Source organism: Phragmites australis, chromosome 13 (genome assembly GCF_958298935.1).
Source record: "Phragmites australis chromosome 13, lpPhrAust1.1, whole genome shotgun sequence".
NCBI lineage: Eukaryota > Viridiplantae > Streptophyta > Magnoliopsida > Poales > Poaceae > Phragmites > Phragmites australis.
Window position 1 is genome coordinate 25,924,523 of NC_084933.1, and position 20,325 is coordinate 25,944,847.

The 20,325-nt window shown below is 50.3% G+C and overlaps 4 protein-coding genes across 4 annotated transcripts; 2 read left to right on the plus strand and 2 right to left on the minus strand.

Annotated features, from left to right (window-relative positions):
• The first annotated feature begins 2,701 nt into the window (after positions 1-2,701).
• On the plus strand, positions 2,702-3,900 carry LOC133889567 (glutathione S-transferase T3-like). Its single transcript, XM_062330039.1, has 2 exons — positions 2,702-3,300; positions 3,373-3,900. The coding sequence occupies exons 1-2, from the start codon at positions 2,893-2,895 to the stop codon at positions 3,898-3,900; spliced, it is 936 nt and encodes a 311-aa protein (XP_062186023.1). The 5' UTR covers positions 2,702-2,892.
• Positions 3,901-4,214: 314 nt separating this feature from the next.
• LOC133889568 (uncharacterized) lies at positions 4,215-5,543 on the minus strand. Its single transcript, XM_062330040.1, has 4 exons — positions 5,323-5,543; positions 5,116-5,250; positions 4,893-5,009; positions 4,215-4,716 (listed from the first exon to the last, which is right to left on the minus strand). Exons 1-4 carry the CDS (start codon positions 5,541-5,543, stop codon positions 4,215-4,217), a joined length of 975 nt encoding a protein of 324 aa, XP_062186024.1.
• A 566-nt stretch (positions 5,544-6,109) lies between these two features.
• LOC133889094 (cytochrome P450 704C1-like) lies at positions 6,110-8,492 on the plus strand. The gene is made up of 4 exons (XM_062329554.1): positions 6,110-7,198; positions 7,279-7,614; positions 7,711-7,914; positions 8,022-8,492. Exons 1-4 carry the CDS (start codon positions 6,317-6,319, stop codon positions 8,202-8,204), a joined length of 1,605 nt encoding a protein of 534 aa, XP_062185538.1. The 5' UTR covers positions 6,110-6,316; the 3' UTR covers positions 8,205-8,492.
• An 8,694-nt stretch (positions 8,493-17,186) lies between these two features.
• Positions 17,187-19,188, minus strand: LOC133888980 (xyloglucan galactosyltransferase XLT2-like). The gene is made up of 2 exons (XM_062329404.1): positions 17,540-19,188; positions 17,187-17,378 (listed from the first exon to the last, which is right to left on the minus strand). Exons 1-2 carry the CDS (start codon positions 19,005-19,007, stop codon positions 17,323-17,325), a joined length of 1,524 nt encoding a protein of 507 aa, XP_062185388.1. The 5' UTR covers positions 19,008-19,188; the 3' UTR covers positions 17,187-17,322.
• Positions 19,189-20,325: the final 1,137 nt, after the last annotated feature.

A 20,325-nucleotide genomic window follows, 5' to 3' on the forward strand; every position in this document is an offset into this window, starting at 1 on the left:
CAGCGAGACGAGTTCCTGAATGTCAGCTTCAACGATCACTTACAGTAGTCCTCCACAGTGACTCGAGAGAGGGGCAAAGAACAAAGGAAATTCAAAAATATATGGCACTTTTGATTTCTGATGGTGTTGCCTAGGGTGTTTGGTTTCCTTGCTTGTTTTTTCTTCTTCTTTCTCCTTCCTTTCCCAATCCCTCTTCTAATCAAATAACCTTCATGCAACGTGTGAGCTCGATTTTGATCCCACATGTGATGAACCTAAAGGATGGAGAGTATAATTTCACTCTAGGGTAAACCGTTGGATAGCGAATGGATGTAACAAATTCAGTGCTACAATACTGCAACAACAAAGATGCTACAGTAAAATCACTACAATATCCTAATGAACAACACTTTCGTTACGGTAATTGCTACCAGAGCACTGTACCTCTCCTCACAATGTACTATTCTCCTCTGACTTCACTAAGAGGAATTGGATCCCTTTCTAAGCTCGTGTGATGGACCCTTTCTAAGCTCGTATTGTTTTCATTCAACACACGTGCAACTGTGCTTGGATGTTCACAAGTAAGACCAAACCCAACGGGTTCCCGTCCCGGGGCTCGTTCCCTTCGCGATGGGAAAACGCCCGAGACGGGAACGCCAGCGCACTCCCAATCGCTTCCCCTCCCGGCGCGGCATGGGATGGGAAAGGAGAGAGATTCCCTCGGCCGTGGGAACCTCTCTCCGTTCCCTTCACGCAGACGGAGAGCGGAGAAGTGTCCGGCAGTTGGCGTCGCGCGCTGGTGCGGAAGCCGCGGAGAGCCGGAGCGGAAGCGGCACGAGCAGGGAGGACGGAGGCGAAAGGGTCGTCGGAGCGGCGACTAGGGCCAGGGGGGCAGGGCGACCGCGCGGGGACGGACGCGTCGACGTCGGCGGAGGTGGCCAGGCGGCGCAGCGTCTCATTGACGGCAGGTACGTCCCAGCCGCCATACCCGATCCGTAGATTCGGGGGAGAGTGGGTACCTGGATTGGGTTCCGGCGTGTAGGTGAGGTCAGGAGGGTCGTCGGCCCTTGCGGCGCGGGGGACAGAGCAGGGGGGGGGGGGGAGGCGGCGCTCGCGCTAGAATGAGCGGTCCTCGGACATGGGGGAAGTCCGGACGGGGTGAGCGAGATGCAGTGAACAGGTGGAGGGGTGGGTAGGCGGCGGCGGCGGAGGTCGATTGAGGAGTCCTCGGGCATGGGGCAAGTCCGGATGGGGTGGGCGATGGAGGCATCGCAGGGGTCCTGGGTTCTGTGCATCGAACTACGGCGGAGGAGGTGGTGGGAGGGCGCGGTGAACTTGCGTTGCCGTCGGTGAAGGGGAGTCTTCGGGCTCATCGGATTGCCGTGGTGCACTCTGTAGATGGACGCGGCAGCTCTAGCGATGCTTGTGTCGTTGATGCAAGACCAAGTGCAGGAAGCGGCCGACGCGTTGAAGAAGGTAGCATCCGACAACATGAGCCCAGAGAGCACACCAGCGGCCGTCGATCTCAACATGGCGCTTCTACAAGTGGATGCAATTGCCAGCGATTTGGGTCAGCTAGTCTTCCAGGTGGAGGATGCGATGCGGCGGTGTTCTCTGTCCTTGTCCACCGAGGACGAGGACAGGACTACCGATGGGGTCGAAGGAGAGGCATGGGCTTCCTTCAACATCGCCGGTGATGACTCTGACCAAACTGAAGGGAGCTCGGAAGACGTGCTGTGCTCCAGTAGTGTAGAGTGTGGGTCGGTTGAGTCCGATAGGTCGTGGCGGCTGTAATCTGGGCGCCGGTTAGGATGGAAAGGTGTGATCCTCAATTCTGTTCTTGTGCGCAGTGCGTGTGGTACCCGGAGTTAGTTTGCTATCTCGAAAATGCTGGTTTGTTGTCGCCTTAAGCACTGTGATGAACTGAACTGCTATCATGTTTGTTGTCCCCAATTATTTTGGATCAGTATGGCACTACTATTTCCTCTGTATGGCAATAAGAATTTGTCCGCATTTGGTGTCCACATTTTGATTGCTTGTACTGGTCCATGGAATGGCCTATTGCACACTGTACACTAGCAAATTTTACTGAACCAGGTGTATGTCATTTGTAATTACAATTTCATTGTTCTGGTATAGGGTAAATGCATCATCTTTTGTAGAAACTACAATACTTGATAATGTATCGTGTATGGAGCAAAGCACCTTCTGGTGAATCAAGGATTGCTGTGCTATGCATAATGTATACCAATGTTCTGCTTGGTGGGGTGAATTGTCTATTAGCATTGGGACTGTAAGTGTGCAATAGGAGTGATTAGGTAGTCTTGTTTATGAATATGCCATTGATGGTCCGAAGGCCCTGAGTTGAGTACATTCTGATGAATCAAAGATTGATGCACTATGCACCATGTTTTGCATTTTTCGGCTTGCTACATTATCAAGTGATATGTCTATTAGCCTTTGGACTGTAACTGTCATCTTGGAGTGATTAGGTAGTCTTGTGTATGAATATGCCATAGGTGGTCCAAAGGCCCTGAGTTGAGTACATTCTGCTGGATCAATGGTTGATGTACTATGCACAATGTTTTGCAATGTTCGGCCTGTTACATTTGGTTGATATGTCTATTAGTCTTTGGACTGTAACTGTCATCTTGGAGTGATTAGGTAGTCTTGTGTATGAATATGCCATATGTCTATTAGCCTTTGGACTGTAACTGTCATCTTTATCACATATTACCTGCTTGTTGCCCTATTACCTGTGATGTTTATCATAAACTTTGAAACTTATCTTAATTGAAGGGGCCGAATGGATCCTTTTTACGAGAGCATCCTGCAGGACGGTTTCGACCGTATGAATTGGGGGGGTCAAGACATGGGTACCCAGGGGGGTCAATCGACGGTCCACAAGCAGAGATGTCGCAGTTCTCACAGCCTACTGATCTTGGAGGGCAGTCCGAGTTAGGGCAGTTCAGTCTAGGGAGCGATGACAAGGGTACGAAGAAGGTCACCTCGAGGAAGAAGAAGAAGGTGGACGCGAAAACTGATAGAACCAAATGGACTGACGAGGAAGATGAGTTGCTGGTGTCGGCCTGGCTTAACGTAAGCCAAGATCCGGTTGTGGGCTCGGATCAGTCCAGAGAGACCTATTGGGGGCGTATCGCAAAGTATTTCAACACTTACAAGAAGGACAGCATGATGCCGAGGACCGACAAAGCGCTCATCAATCATATGAAGCTGATCACGGATGCCGTGACAAAGTTTACGGTGCATTACAGGAAGGTGGAGCAGCTGAACCCGAGTGGCACCAATGAACGTGACAAGGTAACTGTACATTTCGCTGAAATTGTCCATGCATGTATAGTCGAACATGACTTATATTTATATGCTTCGCAGATGGCAAGAGCGTGCTCCGCGTATAAAGCAATTGAGGGAAAACCCTTCGCATACACCCATTGTTGGGTGCTGCTGGCCGAGCACCCAAAGTGGCATGCACACGAAGCGGCAAAGGCGCAGAAGGTCTTGGAGCTTGCGGAAGCACAGTGCAGCCAAGCTGCTGGCAATGACATCCCAAATGATGCCGCTTCCAACGCGTCGACGGACCTTCCCCGTCCTATTGGCCGTGACCAAGCGAAAGCTTCTCGAGCGCGCAAGTCGCCGTCGCAGTCCTCAATTCCAACCGTGTCCGGAGGAGCATATGAGCGACAATTGCAAGACATCAGTGAAACAAAGAAAGTGATGGTGAAACTTAAGAAGGAGCAGCTGGAGGTGATGCGTCTCCAAGCGACTGTCCGAATGAATGACCAAGACGAAAGAATTATGAAGGTCGATTTGGACACGGTTTCGGGACCACTACGGGAGTGTTATAGGAAGCGCCAGGAAGACATAATGGCGCGGTGGAAGGTCCTAGAGAACCGAGATTAGGACGGTTGAACTCGTCAAATAGTTGTTAATCGGATTGTAATATTAATGGACATGTGTGTGTCATGGTACTGTGCAACTTCGGAATTATGAACTTTGCTTTCTAATATTTGTCACATTGAAGTAGTGTCATTGAGGACTGCAATAGTGGTTCATGTATTGATTCGTAGTACTAGCATTACAAACCAAAGTACATGACATAGCCGACTCAACTGGAAACATCACACAAAAGTACATGCGAACCGGTGACCCTATTGGGAACCTAAAACCAAACTTCATGCTTCAAACTAGCTTATTGAATACAAACTTTCGGCATTCTACTGTGCTCCATGCATACTCCAAAGGTGCTCCACAAGGTCCGCCCGCAATTGGCGGTGCACTGCACGGTTGCGGATAGCTTGAGTTGTTTCGACATAATGCAGGACACCTTCGTCACCACTTCGATGGACTTGAGTTGGTTCCCCCATGAAGTCGAACACCTGCACCGAGGAAGCGGTACCACGCTCGTCCTCAATAATCATGTTGTGCATAATAACGCATGCGGTCATGATATTATGCAAGGTAGACTGATCCCATACTCTAGCCGGCCCGCGAACAATAGCAAACCTAGATTGCAACACACCAAATGCACGTTCGACATCCTTGCGGAGAGCAGCTTGCATCGCGGAGAAATGGATGCTCTTGTTGCCTCGTGGAGCAGGAATTGCCTTCACTATGGTCGCCCATTCGGGGTATATGCCATCGCCGAGGTAGTATCCCATGTCGTACCTGTTACCATTTATGATGTACGAAACAGGTGGGGCACTCCCATCGATAAGCCTAGTAAATAAGTTAGAGCGGTGCAATACGTTTATATCGTTAAGACTCCTAGGCATGCCAAAAAAAGCATGCCAAATCCATAAGTCATACGACGCAACCGCCTCCAAAACTATAGAAGGCTTGCGAGTATGGCCTGTGTACGCGCCATGCCATGCTTTTGGACAGTTCTTCCATACCCAATGCATGCAATCGATGCTCCCGAGCATCCCGGGAAACCCACGGCGCTCCCCTTCTGCCAGGAGACGGGCGGTGTCAGTTTCATTGGGAGCCCGGAGATATTCTTCTCCGAACACCTGCACAATAGCTTACACATATTTTCGTAAAGCCATCATCGCCGTGCTCGCTCCTATCCGCACGTACTCGTCAACTGCATCGGAACTGACTCCGTATGCTAGTTGCCGTATGGCCGCTGTCATTTTTTGCAAGGGGCTAAGGCCGAGCTTCCCCGTTGCATCCCTTCTCTGCCTGAACCAGGTGTCATGCTCCTCCACAGCGGCCGCAATACGCAAGAACAACCGCCGCGATATACGAAACCTGGGTGCGTGAAAATACATGACTCAGTGTACAGAAGGAAGGTTACGACTTCCATTACAAAATCGAACTTACCTCCGACGAAACAGGATATCGCCGTACACAGGGTTGTCGGCGAAGTAGTCGTTGTACAGCCTAGCAGCACCTTCGCAGTGTTGCCGGTCTATAACCGCATGGCCGGGCATCGACCCACGCTGCCTGCTACGACGCACAGCTGCTGCTTCTTCCTCCTCGATGGCAATCAGCACAAGCAGCTCATCCTCTTCGTCACTCGAATCTGAGGAGAACATCATCATTTCCTCCGAATCTAAGGAGTTCATCTTGTTTTTGGCAAAAGGAGGAACTAGTGTGACTCCGCTGTGAGCATGCTGGCCCTTTTTGTAGTGCTACAAATCTTCCCTGAGAAGCCACACTTCAGTGGCTTCCGTTGCAAGCCGCTTGAAAAGTCCAACGTTTCCTTCCACCACAAGCCGTCTACCCATTCAACACTCTAATCCCGTACTGCATACGCCGTACAAATGCATTCATCGTAGATATACAGATTCGGTACCAAGTATATTAAAATATTGAAAGTCTGTTGGGGAAGGGAATGGGGAAGGGAATGCTGTTGGAGTGCAGGATCCTGAAGGGAATGAATCTGGGAAGGGAATCGTGCTGGGAAGGGATTTTGGAGTGGGAAGGGAAGGAAACGGTTGGGGTTGGTCTAAAGGGCTGCAATTTGTTGTCTGGCTCATCTAAAAGCTAGGCTTTACCTGTATTTCGGTCCAAAACAAAAGAGAACACGCATGTTATGTCCTGCAGAAAAGTCTCGTCAACAGAGCTCGTGTTTCAGAGACGGCAAAGAAAAGTAATTTCAGCAAGAGTTCCGCTGACGATGAGATTCGCTGCCTGACCTCCCGTAAGTTCCAGAGGCGAGAAGCTTTAGATGATCGTGATAACAAGAGTAGAGACAGAGCCGTGACATGTAGGAAGAAATCCAGAGTCCTCACAATCAAGAGTGGATGATGGAAGAAATTCAGAGGCCGTGGATGGGCATCTCACCCATCCGATCTTTTACCCTGTCAACCCAATGAGCTGCGCCCATCTTCCGGCAGACCACACACAAGCACGCACGGCTGCCGCCCACCTCGCACCGAGAGACCAGTGCTCACGCCCGGGCATGGATTCGCCACTGAGCCGACCGGCGCTCCTCGCCCTGTCGCTGCTCCTCCTCCTAGCGCTCTACTTCGCGCGCCGGCGCCGCGGCGGAGGCAAGAACCGGAAGTACCCACCCGTGGCCGGGACCATGTTCCACCAGCTGCTCAACTTCGGCCGCCTGGCGGAGTACCACACCGAGCTCTCCCGCAGGTATCGCACCTTCCGCATGCTCACCCCGACCTGCAACTACGTCTACACCGTCGAGCCCGCCAACGTGGAGTACATCCTCAAGACCAACTTCGCCAACTACGGCAAGGGGGTGATGACCCACGACGTGCTGGAGGACCTCCTCGGCGACGGCATCTTCAACGTGGACGGCGCTAAGTGGCGTCACCAGCGGAAGGTCGCCAGCCTCGAGTTCTCCACCCGGATGCTGCGCGACTACAGCAGCGCCGTGTTCCGCGACACGGCCGCGGAGCTCGCGGGCATCGTGGCCGCCCGCGCCGGGGAGAGGGTAGACATCCAGGACCTGTTGATGCGGTCCACGCTGGACTCAATCTTCAAGGTCGGGTTCGGGGTCAACCTGGGCGCTCTGTCCGGGTCCAGCGAGAAGGGCGCGGCGTTCGCCAGGGCGTTCGACGACGCCAGCGAGCAGGTGCTGTACCGCTTCTTCGACCTGTTCTGGAAGGCCAAGAAACTCCTCAACGTTTCGTCGGAGGCGGCCATGAAGCGCTCGGTCCGCACCATCGATGACTTCGTATACGCCGTCATCGACAGGAAGATCGAGCTGATGCGCAGAGACCAACAAGAATTCGTTAGCTCTCTTCAGCCTCGCATTGCTGGATGCACGACCGCTCCTACAATTTTCTGACACGGTGATATTCTCTCTGGCAGGCGAAGAAAGAGGACATCTTGTCGAGGTTTCTGCTCGAGAGGGAGCGAGATCCCGGCTGCTTCGACAACAAGTACCTGCGGGACATCATCCTCAACTTCGTGATCGCCGGCCGCGACACAACGGCAGGGACTCTGTCGTGGTTCCTCTACGTGCTCTGCAGGGACCAGCGCGTCCAGGACAGGATCGCGCGGGAGGTGCGCACCGCCACCACGGGCGACCGCGACGTCGGCGCCCAGGAGTTCGCTGCGTGCCTGACCGAGGACGCCATCAGCAAGATGCAGTACCTGCACGCAGCGCTGACGGAGACCCTCCGGCTGTACCCTGCTGTTCCCATCGTGAGTTGATCCGAACGTCGTCTTCCTGGCACGTTTCGCGCCGTACGTCACGTCTCATTGATTCGGCGGTGATCACTGATTTGTGCTGCTACATAGGATGTGAAGTACTGCTTTTCGGATGACACGTTGCCGGACGGCTACGCGATCAAGAAAGGGGACATGGTGAACTACCAGCCGTACCCCATGGGCAGGATGATGTTCCTGTGGGGCGCGGACGCCGAGGAGTTCAGGCCGGAGAGGTGGCTCGACGACGACGGCGTGTTCGTCCCCGAGAGCCCCTTCAAGTTCACGGCTTTCCAGGTGAACTTCGAGATTCGAATCTCCTTATATCCTTTTCAAGTTACCATTGTGACCATTTGCAATGTCCATGTGATCGACTTTGTTTTGGTCTCTCGTTTACGATACAGGCGGGCCCTCGCATCTGCTTGGGAAAGGAGTTTGCGTACAGGCAGATGAAGATCTTCGCGGCTGTGCTTCTCTACTCTTTCAGATTTCAGATGTGGGATGACAACGCCACCGTCGGTTACCGGCCTATGCTCACGCTCAAAATGGATGGCCCGCTCTATGTTCGTGCGTCGCTTCGATCATAGACTGGGCCGGGCGGCGTGCCAGAAGGTCAAAAGTCTTTGCATGTTCCACCCTCTTTACATCTGAAAATAGGATTTCAAGATGCGATATTTCTATCTTTGTATCATCGATAGCGTGGGTTCAGTTATTGTGCATATTATTTACTATCTTAGTAATCGTCCAAAAAAGAGCCTCCATGTTCACTCAAGGCCTAGAATTTACCATGTTAATCGGTGAAAAATAAAAGATCCAAACCTTTTAATGTTGTGGGTACAGATTATAACGATTTGATCAATTATCATATTATATTACGTGGGAGTCTATATGGAATTAACCAAGAGAGATGTTAGAGCACTCCACATGATCTTATTATTGGAAATAGAAACGAGAAAAAGACTGTAAATATTTGGACGCCCTCTGCCCCCTGATGTACCCGTCTTCACTCAATGGCCCGTGACTCTCCGCGGCACGGTCATTCTACTATTGTTTTGGGTCGCCTGGAAATGACAAAATGAACCTCATGAACATCGTGCAGCAACTTCGCGACCGCTTCCGCCTTTGGGTCGTTCAGGCCCCCTCTTCGGTCAACACAGAGACGCGTTGGATTGGTGTGATATCATGATAGATGTAATCACTTAAGGAAGCAACTCAAACCTCCCCCTCTCTTTGTACACCCCCTGTTGTATCTCCGCCATCTTATAGTGGTACCTCTGTACTTTGTACTTTGCAATGAGAAAAGAATTAGGTGGATAACCCCCACCATTGTTGCCTAAAAAAATTCTCTTTGCTTTTTACCACACTTGATATTGCCACAACAGTCATCAATAGTCGATTATCAGACGCCGTCTACGCTCCTGCTTGTAGCCGAGACTTCCATTGCTCTCATATATAGCACTACCCTTATTTGCCTTGAAATTTAGATTACTGCTGTTAGTTTTTATTACGTAGACAAGTTTATCTTTAATGTAGATATCCCTTATTTGCTCCAAAATTGAAACACATTCAATAAGCTTTCTCTTATTTGCCTTTTTTTTTTAATTTAACAAGGCTTCCCATGTTGCACAAAAAGTAAGCATGCAACAATATACCATTTTCACAATAGAATAACAACACATCCATAATAAAGTCACTAAAAAAGATATGTGCGAGCAAATCATGTTTCACACATCCATACACAGTTATCAAATTTAAGTTTCGGGATTACATTCCATCCACCAAGTAGTTTTGAACTGAAAGATAAGCAACAATAATACAATTAGTATTTTTCACCAAGCTTCTTTGTTGCTCTTGTTCCAAACTCCGGACCATCGGGTGTAGCAATCATCTTCCTCCTACGAGGTGGTGTTGTCATGAAGATTGTTCCATTGTCACAATTAAAATTGAACCTTCCTCTAGCTGATTTAATGCACCATCTAGTTGATTTGAGCCATCAACAATGGGGTTCTTTTTTGTTCTTCTCCTATGTGCAATAAAGCAAAAGAGAGTAAATCAATGAGGCCAGGCTAGGTAAACTGAAATAAAAAGATGAAATTATACCTCTTCTTATTGGGTTCATCATCAACATCAAGTTGCCCTCTTTTACACCTTTTCCATCTATGACTAGCATCACCATATATTGGGCATTTTGCAGGTGCCTCTTGCTAGTACCTCATGATTTCCCTTATATATTTATACCTTTTACTTCCCTGCAATTCTCCTAAGTATTGGAGGGTGCAATTTAAATCCAAGGTCCATTTTGGACCATTTAGATCGGTCAGTAAGTGGTGGAATGACTCAGCATAAGCTAACTTGAACTTCTCAATATAGTAGTATGGGTGTACAAAATCAGCAATTTTTTTGTGTGAGCAAGGCAAGCCGGTTACCTGCCATCGCCTACAAGTGCAAGTCCATGTGTGTAGATCAACAATGTGTCTAAAATGCCCTGATATATCCTTGCCACTTACTTCAACCATTGTGTCGCTACTACACTCGACTTCATAGCACAAGTTTGTGCTCTTCTCATTTATATCTCTCATGATACTTGGAAGAATAAGACCAACCATTATGTTGCTAATTTTTCTCCTTTTGTTGAATTTTATCATGAGCATTTTCCTAATCTTGTCAAGCAAATCTACTAGCAGCAAGCACTTGAGCTTTTAACCCAATTATTAAAGCACTCAGCTAGGTTGTTAGTAGCATAGTCAATCTTGCAACCTTCTGCAAACTTACTTCTACTCCACAACCGGTTGTGCCATACAGATAAATATTTCTTTATCTCAGTTCTAACTGCTAGGATTTGTGCCATATGAGACTCAAAATCCTTTGGAGTCCATGAATAAGCAGTTGGCCACGAGTGGTCATTAAACATCTTACCCATAAATTTCTTTCTAAAATTTATCACCATATGTCTCATACACTCTGTCGAAGGATTAACTCCTGTCGCAGGGATCCCGAGAGACCCATTTTTAGAGATTCGGCCGGAGGGATGATCCTGAATAAGTTCGTCGGAGAAATAAATGGGAATGAATGCAACGGCCGGTGGGGGGGGTGTTGACCTAGTGCAAGAAGAAGTAAATGCACCGGAATTTAGACAGGTTCGGACCGCACGGGGGCGTAATACCCTACTCCTGTATGGATGCTATAACTGTCTTGAGGAAGTCCCTCAAAGATGTTGCTGGTTACAAGAATATTGGCCTATCTAAGAGCTTGGAGCTCCTTGTTCTTCGGCTGGAACTGGGCTCAGCCTTACTCACAGTGTTTCTCTTGCGCTGTGTTCTTCGTGTCGGCTCTTAGTCTCTGTTTTGCTATTCTTCGTCTCTTGTTCTGTCGCCCTTGCTTCTGTGTCGCCGGCTGTTTTAAGTACTCGCCGGCCGCGACATGCCCCGAACGGAAGGAGGCGGCTCGAGTTCTGAGACACCATAAATGGAAAGGGCGTCATCATTTCTTCTGGGCGAAGTGACCGGAGGTGGAAAATGCGTCGCACGCCCGGTCACCCGTCACCATAAATGCCCTGGCAACGGGCGCCGTGGAGAGGGCCCACCGGGCAGCCGCAGAGCAACCCGGCGTGCCCGTCCTATCTTGTTCCCCTGCCACAGCAGCGCGGCAGACGGAACGCCTTGATCCTTACGTCGTTATCCTGAGACAAGCCGGATGGCACGGGACGGGACCCGTGCAATTAATGACCCCACGCCTCTTTGCCAAAACATGGCAGGAACTGACGCTGAGCGTGGCGGGAGCAGTTGGAGGTGTCAGGCCCCGCACGCTCATTAAATACGGCCTCGGGCCTCCGACTGGTTGACACCTCATCGGTAGGCCCCTCGGGGGTCTTTCTGGGTCGTCGGGGTACCGAGTGCTCGGGGGTACTATTCACATCCTCGAGCACTCTCTCCCGAGAATGCCTATCCTTGTCCTCGGGGTGCTGGGTGCTCGGGGGTACTGTTCACATCCCCGAGCACTTTCTCCCGAGCACTCTTGCACGGACTCTCGGGGAACCAAGTGCTCGGGGGCTGCCGCGTGCAGCCCCGAGCACTCTTGTACGGATCCTCGGGGAACCGAGTGCTCGGGAGCTACCGCACGTAGCCCCGATCACTCTCTCTTGGAACTTAGCTCTTCTGATCGTCGGGGGACTAGGGTGCTCGGGGGTGACCGTACACCTCCTCGAGCACTTTCTTCCCGGTACTTGGATTCCGTGGATCATCGGGGAACTGGGGTACTCGGGGGGCCACCGACCGTGGCCCCGAGCACCTTCTCCCGGGACTTGACATTTTCTCATCCTACAGGAGAGACCTCGCGGGATGACGCTATGTGGCGGATGGCTGGCCTGGCCTCGGGATTCGGAGACTCCTGGTTCCTGATACACCGACACACTCCGTATGCTCAACTCAAGGGAAAACTGCTACCACAACCTCACATATCCCCACGCCAGCATCAGTGCATATGGCAAGATCTGGTGGGCTCCCAATAGCTTCTCGTAGCCTTTCCATGAACCATTGCCAAGCCTCAGATGATTCTTACTCCACAACTGTGAACATCCAGTTGTGGCCATCAAAAGCACAACCAGTAGCAAGCTGTCCTCAAAACTTTCCTATAATCATGCATAAAACAAAAATAAGTACTCAACCATCAAAACAATGTATGAAGTGTATAGAGCAAAGTATAGAGTGTATCTATCAATATAGTGCTATCAATACTCAAGAAAGGATGACAACCATTAAAAAATCCATCAACACAGGGCTTGAGAGCAACAAATACCCTCCTAAAGCAATGTTTGCCCTTCACCACCTCCCCATCTATTGCAACTATAGAGCCAAGGCGTCTCTTTTCCACTTTAGCCTTGAAGCTGTATAGTTTCTCAAAACAATCTTCCGATAAACCATACAATTTATCCAATACAATACTCTTGCTAGCATGAACTCGTTTGTAAGGAATGTGAATGTCATACTTACCATGCAACCTCCTTTTTAACTCACTTGCTCCAATAGTAACATCTTCCCTGAGCCAATATATAACTCTGTCACATATCCAAGCCTTTGTAGCATTCTTCACCTTCTCACTTCTCTGTGTGCTAGCACAATTATGCCGTACATGGTGCTTCCGAACCTTTACTGTACAAAATAAAAATGATTAGAGAATAGAAACAACATAGAGAATAGAAATAACATGGAGAATAACAACATACATATAATACCTGAAATGTTGACTTGTCCATCATTAGTTTTTGCATAACTGAACCACTTGCATCCCTCTGTTGCACAATGATCCCTAAACCTCCCAAGTTCACTCTTGTCAATGTTAAAAACAAATTCCTTTTTAATTACATATTTTGATATTGCAATCCAAAATTCATGAATGGATGAGAATGTTGTGCCTACTTTCAAGACTGGATTTTTCTTGCCATGCACAACTACATGAATGAAAATATTGTCATCTTCTGTGCCTTCCCAATCAGCATCATCAACACCCTCCTTATCACTCTCTTCACCACCCTCCTTGTCACCACCCACATTTGGAACTACCACAACATTGGTACAAGCTACAACAACATTAGTAGGGACTGCATCAGCATCATTAGGACCCAAGTAAAGGCCCTCATCATCCACACCAACATATTCTGGCACATAATTCAGACCCAACAATTCAAGCGCGTCAACCTCTTCCACCTCATCCATTTCATCAACCTTTGAGGAGGTGGTGGTGCTGCGAGTGAGGGAGTACATGGAACACCAATGCTTGATTTTATAGCTTGAGGGTTGGGCTGAGAAGTAGGCACAATATTATCAAATTCAGCTATATCATGTACAATCACTTGCAATAGAGGCTTCCTTATCTCCCAATATTGAGAAAATGCATTGAGCAAGTCACTATCAAAAACAATCCGAGCATACTGTTTGTTGTTTTTGTCCCAAAATACATGAAACTCTTTTTCCTTACCATGCTTAATCTTTGCATCTAGGTCTGCCAAAAAATCAACCAAATTTGTAGTATCCTAATCTACTATCAATTTTACATCCTCAGTTATATGGTAGCTCAACATATGCAGGAACTCTAATGGCAACTCTACAAGGTGAGCTACGATCCAACCTACATACGAAAATGAAAATCCATCAAACATTTTTGCAGGACATATGAACCCTAAACCTTGCACAAAAATAAATTGAAGAGACTTACCCCTTGGGAACCCATGATAGATTGAGCTTCTTCGGTGAATCGAGGCTTCGCATGTGCCCTGGGGACTTCATCCTTCCACAACCCCCTTTCACCTCGGGTAGCTCAAGGTCTCGGCGCGTGCCCTACCGAATGGAGGCCTCGCACGCGCCCTATGGGGAGGAGGCACCTCGGGGTCTTGACGCTCGGGGGTGTGCAGTTCCGAAGGCTTGGGCGGAGAGGAGCTGGCCGCGGGTGTGCTCGAAGGCAGCAAGGGCCTGGCCGTGGCCGTGCTCGGCCTCGAGCCTGCGATTGCTCCTGCCATGGGGGCTGCACGTGGAGGGGTCGCGTGAGAAGGGGGTTGCATTGGGTCGGGTAGGGAGGCGATTGCACTCAAGAAAGGACAGTACCTATGATGGACGCACGAGGAGGAGCTCTGCGAGGAGGGGGCGTGCGAACTAGCGTTGTCGCCCTCGGTGGATCAGGGAGAGGTGATGTCAGCCCCGGTGGATCACGGAGAGCTAGCGGCGTTGGCCCCAGTGGATCAGGGAGAGGTGGCGGCGACAAACCCTCTATTGGGTTGCCTAGCGAGGTGGCAGCGTTCGTCTGTGTGTGTGTGTGTGTGTGTGTGTGTGTGTGTGTGTGTGTGTGTGTGTGTGTGTGTGTGTGTTTTTGTTGAGGTGTATGAGTATGCGGATCGATCATAGAGCTGAGGGCAGTTTGGGCATAAGTAAAATTGTAACATAGAGATGAGGGCAGTATGCGGATCGATCATAGAATGAAATGGTTAACGATGGACTTTCTAACTTTCTAGATGAAAATCGGCAAATAAGGGATCTAGTTCCAAAATATGGGTACGTGATTGAAGTTGATTCGAATATGGATAAATAAGGGAGTCGGTTGTAAAACGGGGAAAAAAGTAATTTGTTGTATATAAAAAACCTGGAGGGCAGCGATTGTCTCACAGCGGTGCAGGCTTTTAGCGAGTGCAGCTATCAACTCGATCGCGATCAATTTGGAGAATGGCAACGTGCGGACAATGCCGAGTCGGAGGAAAGATTTGAAATGAAGCACCATCGTTAGACTGTGTGAAGTTTTTGAAGTGCTTGAAGGTTTGATGTTCAAAGATGGTTTTCTGTATAAAAGGATTGCACTTAATTAATTTATCTAGTGCTCGCAACTCGCAAGCCGCATGGTTGTTGTGTCAATGGGTCTTAGTTCTTTGATTTACCGGGGGATGCAACCAACGGAGACTAAGCAAATATGCGGGCAAATGAACAATTAAAAGGCACGTGCTAGTTTCTTCCTGCGATTTACAATATACTGTTCTGGTTAGAGCTGTCACACGCTCATGTTCCAAAATCCAAGCTGTGGCTTGCAACTTATAGGATTTAGATCAGGGGATATAGGGAATTTAGCGCTTAAGTATCTAACAAAATTTCAGAACCTAATAAGATCTCTCGAGGGGGAACTGGAAAAGGGAAATTTTTGCACAGGGTGGTCGGTAAATGAAATAACGACCATCCCGTTCGCCTTGGCTCGCCGCTGGGGCGCGCACCCTGAGAGCAATCCGCCGTATCACGCCATTCGCGAAGACGCCAAGGAGCTCTCTCCGGTGCATGACGCCATTTACAGGCCTTCCTCACACGGCGCGAAAGGTCTGCACCTTGACCGAGCGTTGGTGCACACTCATCTTGTGTGTGCAGCGCCTGTATGGGCCATCCGGCACGAAGGCTCTCTCAGGCCTTGTGTTGGGTGCTTAATAAAAAAAATCCCACATGGCCCGATGAGGATTTGAAATGGTCATCATGAATCCTAGCAAAACCCTGAAAAATAAATTTCTACATTTGGAAATTGGAAAGGGAGCAAGAGTATGAAACACAAGTTTGTCCAGCCATTGACTCCAGGGCGTTCAATGGCACCGTCGCAAGAAGCTTAGCCGGACCACGACTTGAAGCTCATGTTCGCCGAGGCGGCATACCTCCTGCTCACCATTGTCATCGCTCCACCTCCACATGGACAACAACATGATCGTCATACATCAAAACCATATGATCTGATCTGTTTTGAGGAAAAAAGAGGAAGGAGTCGGAGGGATAGGATCATGCGGATGCGGAGGCGGTGCAGGAGTGGTAGAGCTTGCAGAAGACGTGGAGGCTAATGACAAAGCCGATGAAGCAAAGCGACATGACGAGCACCATGGTGGGAGAGAGATGCAAGCCTGGCGCCTCATCGGTGTAGAAGCACAACATGTTGCCACCGCCACCGCCGGAGAAGCCCCCTCCTCCACCGGAAGCGGTGGCGTGACGACAACACATGCCGATGGCGACGGTGAGTGTGCCACTGAGCCCGACGATGGTAGGGCGAGAGCCGACGGTACCACCGATGCAGGATTAGGACTGTGAGGAGGAGCAGGCCATGGCCATGGAGGGGGCGAATCCCACGCAGATACGTGAGGAAGACAAATCGAGATTTGAGAGATCGAACAAGCCAGAGACGACGGAGATAACTTTTCATGTGCCAAAAGACGTTTTTTTCCCGTGGATGGAAAGGGAATGGAGTAAAACGGCCCGTAGATCTTTCAGCTCGCTCTGTATCCAAATAGCCACTTGGGCTGGAAGGGGGAATATATCCAAGAGCCTAGGATCCCATTGGAGAATGGAGTATCCAAATAAGCCCTAAGGGAAGGGGAGGGACCGGAGGGAACGTGATGTCACATATCAGGGAAAAAACTCATGCTGTGTGATAAAAGTCACTGAACGATCATAGTAGTATGTAAGCACAATCGGATGGTGGTGCCCGCACTCTCAGGATAAGTTACCCGTGAATTGCGAAAGGAAAAAAAAGTTCCCCATGGACACCAGTAGAAGCAATTTCTAAAAGGTTAGGTGCCTAATTGGCGTAATCGCCTATGTATAGATACGAACATAAGTACATGCAATCCATGACAATCACAATGCTCAAACACTGGGATGCTGCGCAAGTATACGATTTGCGTGTCCTAAAAAAAGTAAACAATTTGCGCCAAGTTTCATTAAAATTTGTGCTGAGTACATAGTTTCATTGCCGTTCAGTCCGATCAGGGCCAGCCTTCTAGATCCTGAGCCAAATCTGTCCCTTAGTCAACCGTAATTAACACCGACGCATCAACCACGGCAGTGTGGCAGTAAACAATGGGCTAACCATTTTTTAAACCCTGAGCTAATTGCAGACAGTGCTTCCCCAGTATCGATTCCACGGGCACCAGCTCGCCTCCCTGCTTCTCCCTCTGCTGTTAGTGTTGACCCCTCAGGCTCATGCTCGTTCAGCTCTCCATGATCCAAGATGCAGCAGAAATCAATGAATACCTCGAGCATTTTTAAATAGACGCTCCAAGGTCTTCAGTTATACTTCAGGATATCTGCAAACTATTGCTTCCTGATGCCGGTGATTCGGAGAGGACGGTTTTTATGTATGACGAAGAGTTACCTGACGATTTCTCCCCTGAGACGTCCCGACTAATCGCCGTTGCCGATCTATTTAGGCCGTCGATTTGTCGTTGACGCGCCGAGCGCCGAAAGGGCCTGGTGGACGATCTGTTCGAAGGTTTGGGGAAACGTGAAATCACAAAGCTGCCTTTGAATGGTCGACTGCTGGCAAATGATCGGGAAATGCAGTAAAAACATCATGTATGAGACTGTGAGAAATACAGCAAGGAAAACAAGGCAGCGAGAAGCCGAGAACGGATGGTATTCACCTTCACGCGCAATGCTCCACCGACGCCGTTGGAACCGCTTCAGCACGCCGCTCAGCGCCACGTCCAGCGCATCCACCATGCCGTCGCCGAGCCCGTCGGATGACGACGCGTACACAAGCCTCGGGATCATCTCCACCACGCGCTCCTGCATCCCCCGCACCTGCCGCTCGCTGAACCCCTCCAGAAGCTCCCGCACGCTCACGTTGCCCACGCGCAGCGCCTGCCGGTCGATGAACACCGACCATTCCCTCTCCTCGCCGCGCGACCCCGCCGGCAGGTACCACCTGTACTGGTCGTACGCGGTCCGCCGCCAGAACAGCACCGGCACCGCGCCGGCCACCATGCAGTCGAACAGCGACCGCCGCGTGAAGCTGTCCCCGCGCGGCTGCAGGCAGAACCGGGAGTCCAGGAACAGCTCCAGCACCGCCACGCCGTTGTCGGTGCACCTCGTGCCGCGGCAGTCCACAGAGCGGCAGTACTCGCGCCCGGCGTCCTCGCACTCCTCCAGCAGCACGTCCCTGAAGTCGTCCCGGAATCCGGCGCGTGGCGCGCCGGCGAACCCGAAGAGCTTGCTGCGCGCGCGGGAGAGCACGTACCGCTGCCACGCGCGCACGTCAGCGGCGGCGCGGGGATGGAAGCCGGTCGGGTAGGGAACGCCCGCGTCCATGGGGTCGAGCCGGTCGGCCTCGATGACGAGGCGGGTGACGTTCTCCATCCCCGGCATGACCACGAAGTTGGTGCCCCACCCGTCGTCGCCGTACCGGCGGAAGTCCCACGTGATGCGCCCCAGCGTGATGAAGTGATCCCACCCGCCGGATCTCTGGAACGACGTCTGGTTCTTGAGCCACCGGAGCAGCCGTAGGCCTGCCCTGTCGCGGTCAGCAACGGTGGAGTTGTCCCCCCACAGGTGGCTGCCGACGTCGAGGCCGGCGTAGAACGGCACGTAGAACGCGGTAGCCAGCGACGGGTCGGTGGTGCGGCACTGGTGGGAGAGGAGGCGGCGGTGGATGATGATCTCGAGGGGGAACTGGTCGGTGTTGTACCAGCTGGGCAGCGACGCGTTCGGTGTGACGTTGAAAAAGACGGGCAACGTGGCACCCGGCTGGCCGAAGCCGCCATTGGTTAGGTACGGGCAAAAGGAGTACCACGGCCACAGGCTCTCGCAATCGTCGATGAGGTCGTGGTTGAACTCCAGCGGGAGGTCGTAGACGTAGATGAGCCCCGCCTTGCACGCGGCGGCGTCAACCGCGCCGTTGGCCCAGGTAGTGTTGCTGCGGCCCGGCACCGGGAGGAAGCGGGAGCTGGGGAAGCTGAGGAGGGACCTGAAGAGCACGACCTGGATGGCTAGGAAGGCGAGGAACAGCACGGAGCCTCGCAGCAATGCCGACACAAGGGACGGCGTGGCGGCATCGACCGGCGATCCCGGCGGTGTGGGGGGCGTGGCCGGCGATGTTGTCGATTCGAGCATTGTGAGCTTGTCAAAGAAGTGTGGAGGGGCAGTGGTGCAAGAAATGGACTGTGATTAAGGATATTTAAGCCCTTGGTTCTTTTCTGAGGAAGATGTCGAAAACGCAGGGGTGGCATGTGAAGGCAGGGTGAGCTGCTACGTGCACTCCCGTAAGAGGAGTGGATCCGAAGCAACGTATACGATCGGGTGTTGCTGAATGATGATGACCAGGGATAAAAATAGATGCGGGATTACTAAATGAGCAAAGCCAGCAAGAAGTCTAGGGTTTTGGCGCTCCAATATATATTTCGAACTCGCTTCTGTGCTTGGTTGATCCTGTCAGGTAAACAGTGACTTGGGAGATCTGACCTGGGAGAGGTCATGCGGTGCTATCACATTTTCGATCATGGACCTTGGGGTCCGTGTAGAGCGTCGTGGACTTTTAGACGCCATTTAGAATGCGGGAATTTTGGACAAAATTCAAAATTAGACAATATACCTGAGCGTATTTATTAAAATAGATATTATATAGTTGTATTTATTAATTTAGTATTTGTATTCGGCACACGGTGTACCATTTTCGGTACACTATGTACCGAAAAAGCCATTTTTGACACACGGTGTGCCGAATACGGCACTGTTGCCCGTATTCGGCACACCGTGTGCCAAATACAGTCCATTTTCGATATACGGTGTGTCGAATACGGGCAACAGTACCGTATTCGGCACACCGTGTGTCAAAAATAGATTTTCGGTACACCGTGTGCCGAATGCAAATGCTAAATTAATAAATACGACTGTATGTTGTCTATTTCGATAAATACGTTCAAATATGTTGTCTAATTTTGAATTTTTGCCGAAAATTTTTTCAAGCTCGTGCAAAACTGGAGCCGTTCTTGCAACCGACAACAACGTTAGAGCATAATTTACCATAATTTAGTAGCCTCAGTTTACTATAATTTAGTCAGATAGGTTTAATTAACTGTGACTAGTATTTGGTTAGCTGTCACATATTTAGTGTGCCAATTTTTTTTCTCTAAGTAAGATCTATTTGTTGTCGACTTATTTTCTTGCCAAGTCTTATCACAGTTTATCACATTGAACTGTGGTATACTATAGGATCCAACCAAATAGATCCTTACTCTCTGAATATTCAGCTCTGCATATTGAAGCACAGCTGGAATGGCGAATGGAGCAAACCGCATTTCCATCAGATAAGAGTCTGTTGTTGCAACGGTTAGGTCGTAGTTACCTTGGTCTGTAGTTGCGCCAAACGGAAATGGGCTGCGAAGATTACTTGTCCACTCGGTGACTCGGACCACTCTCCTACACTTGGAGC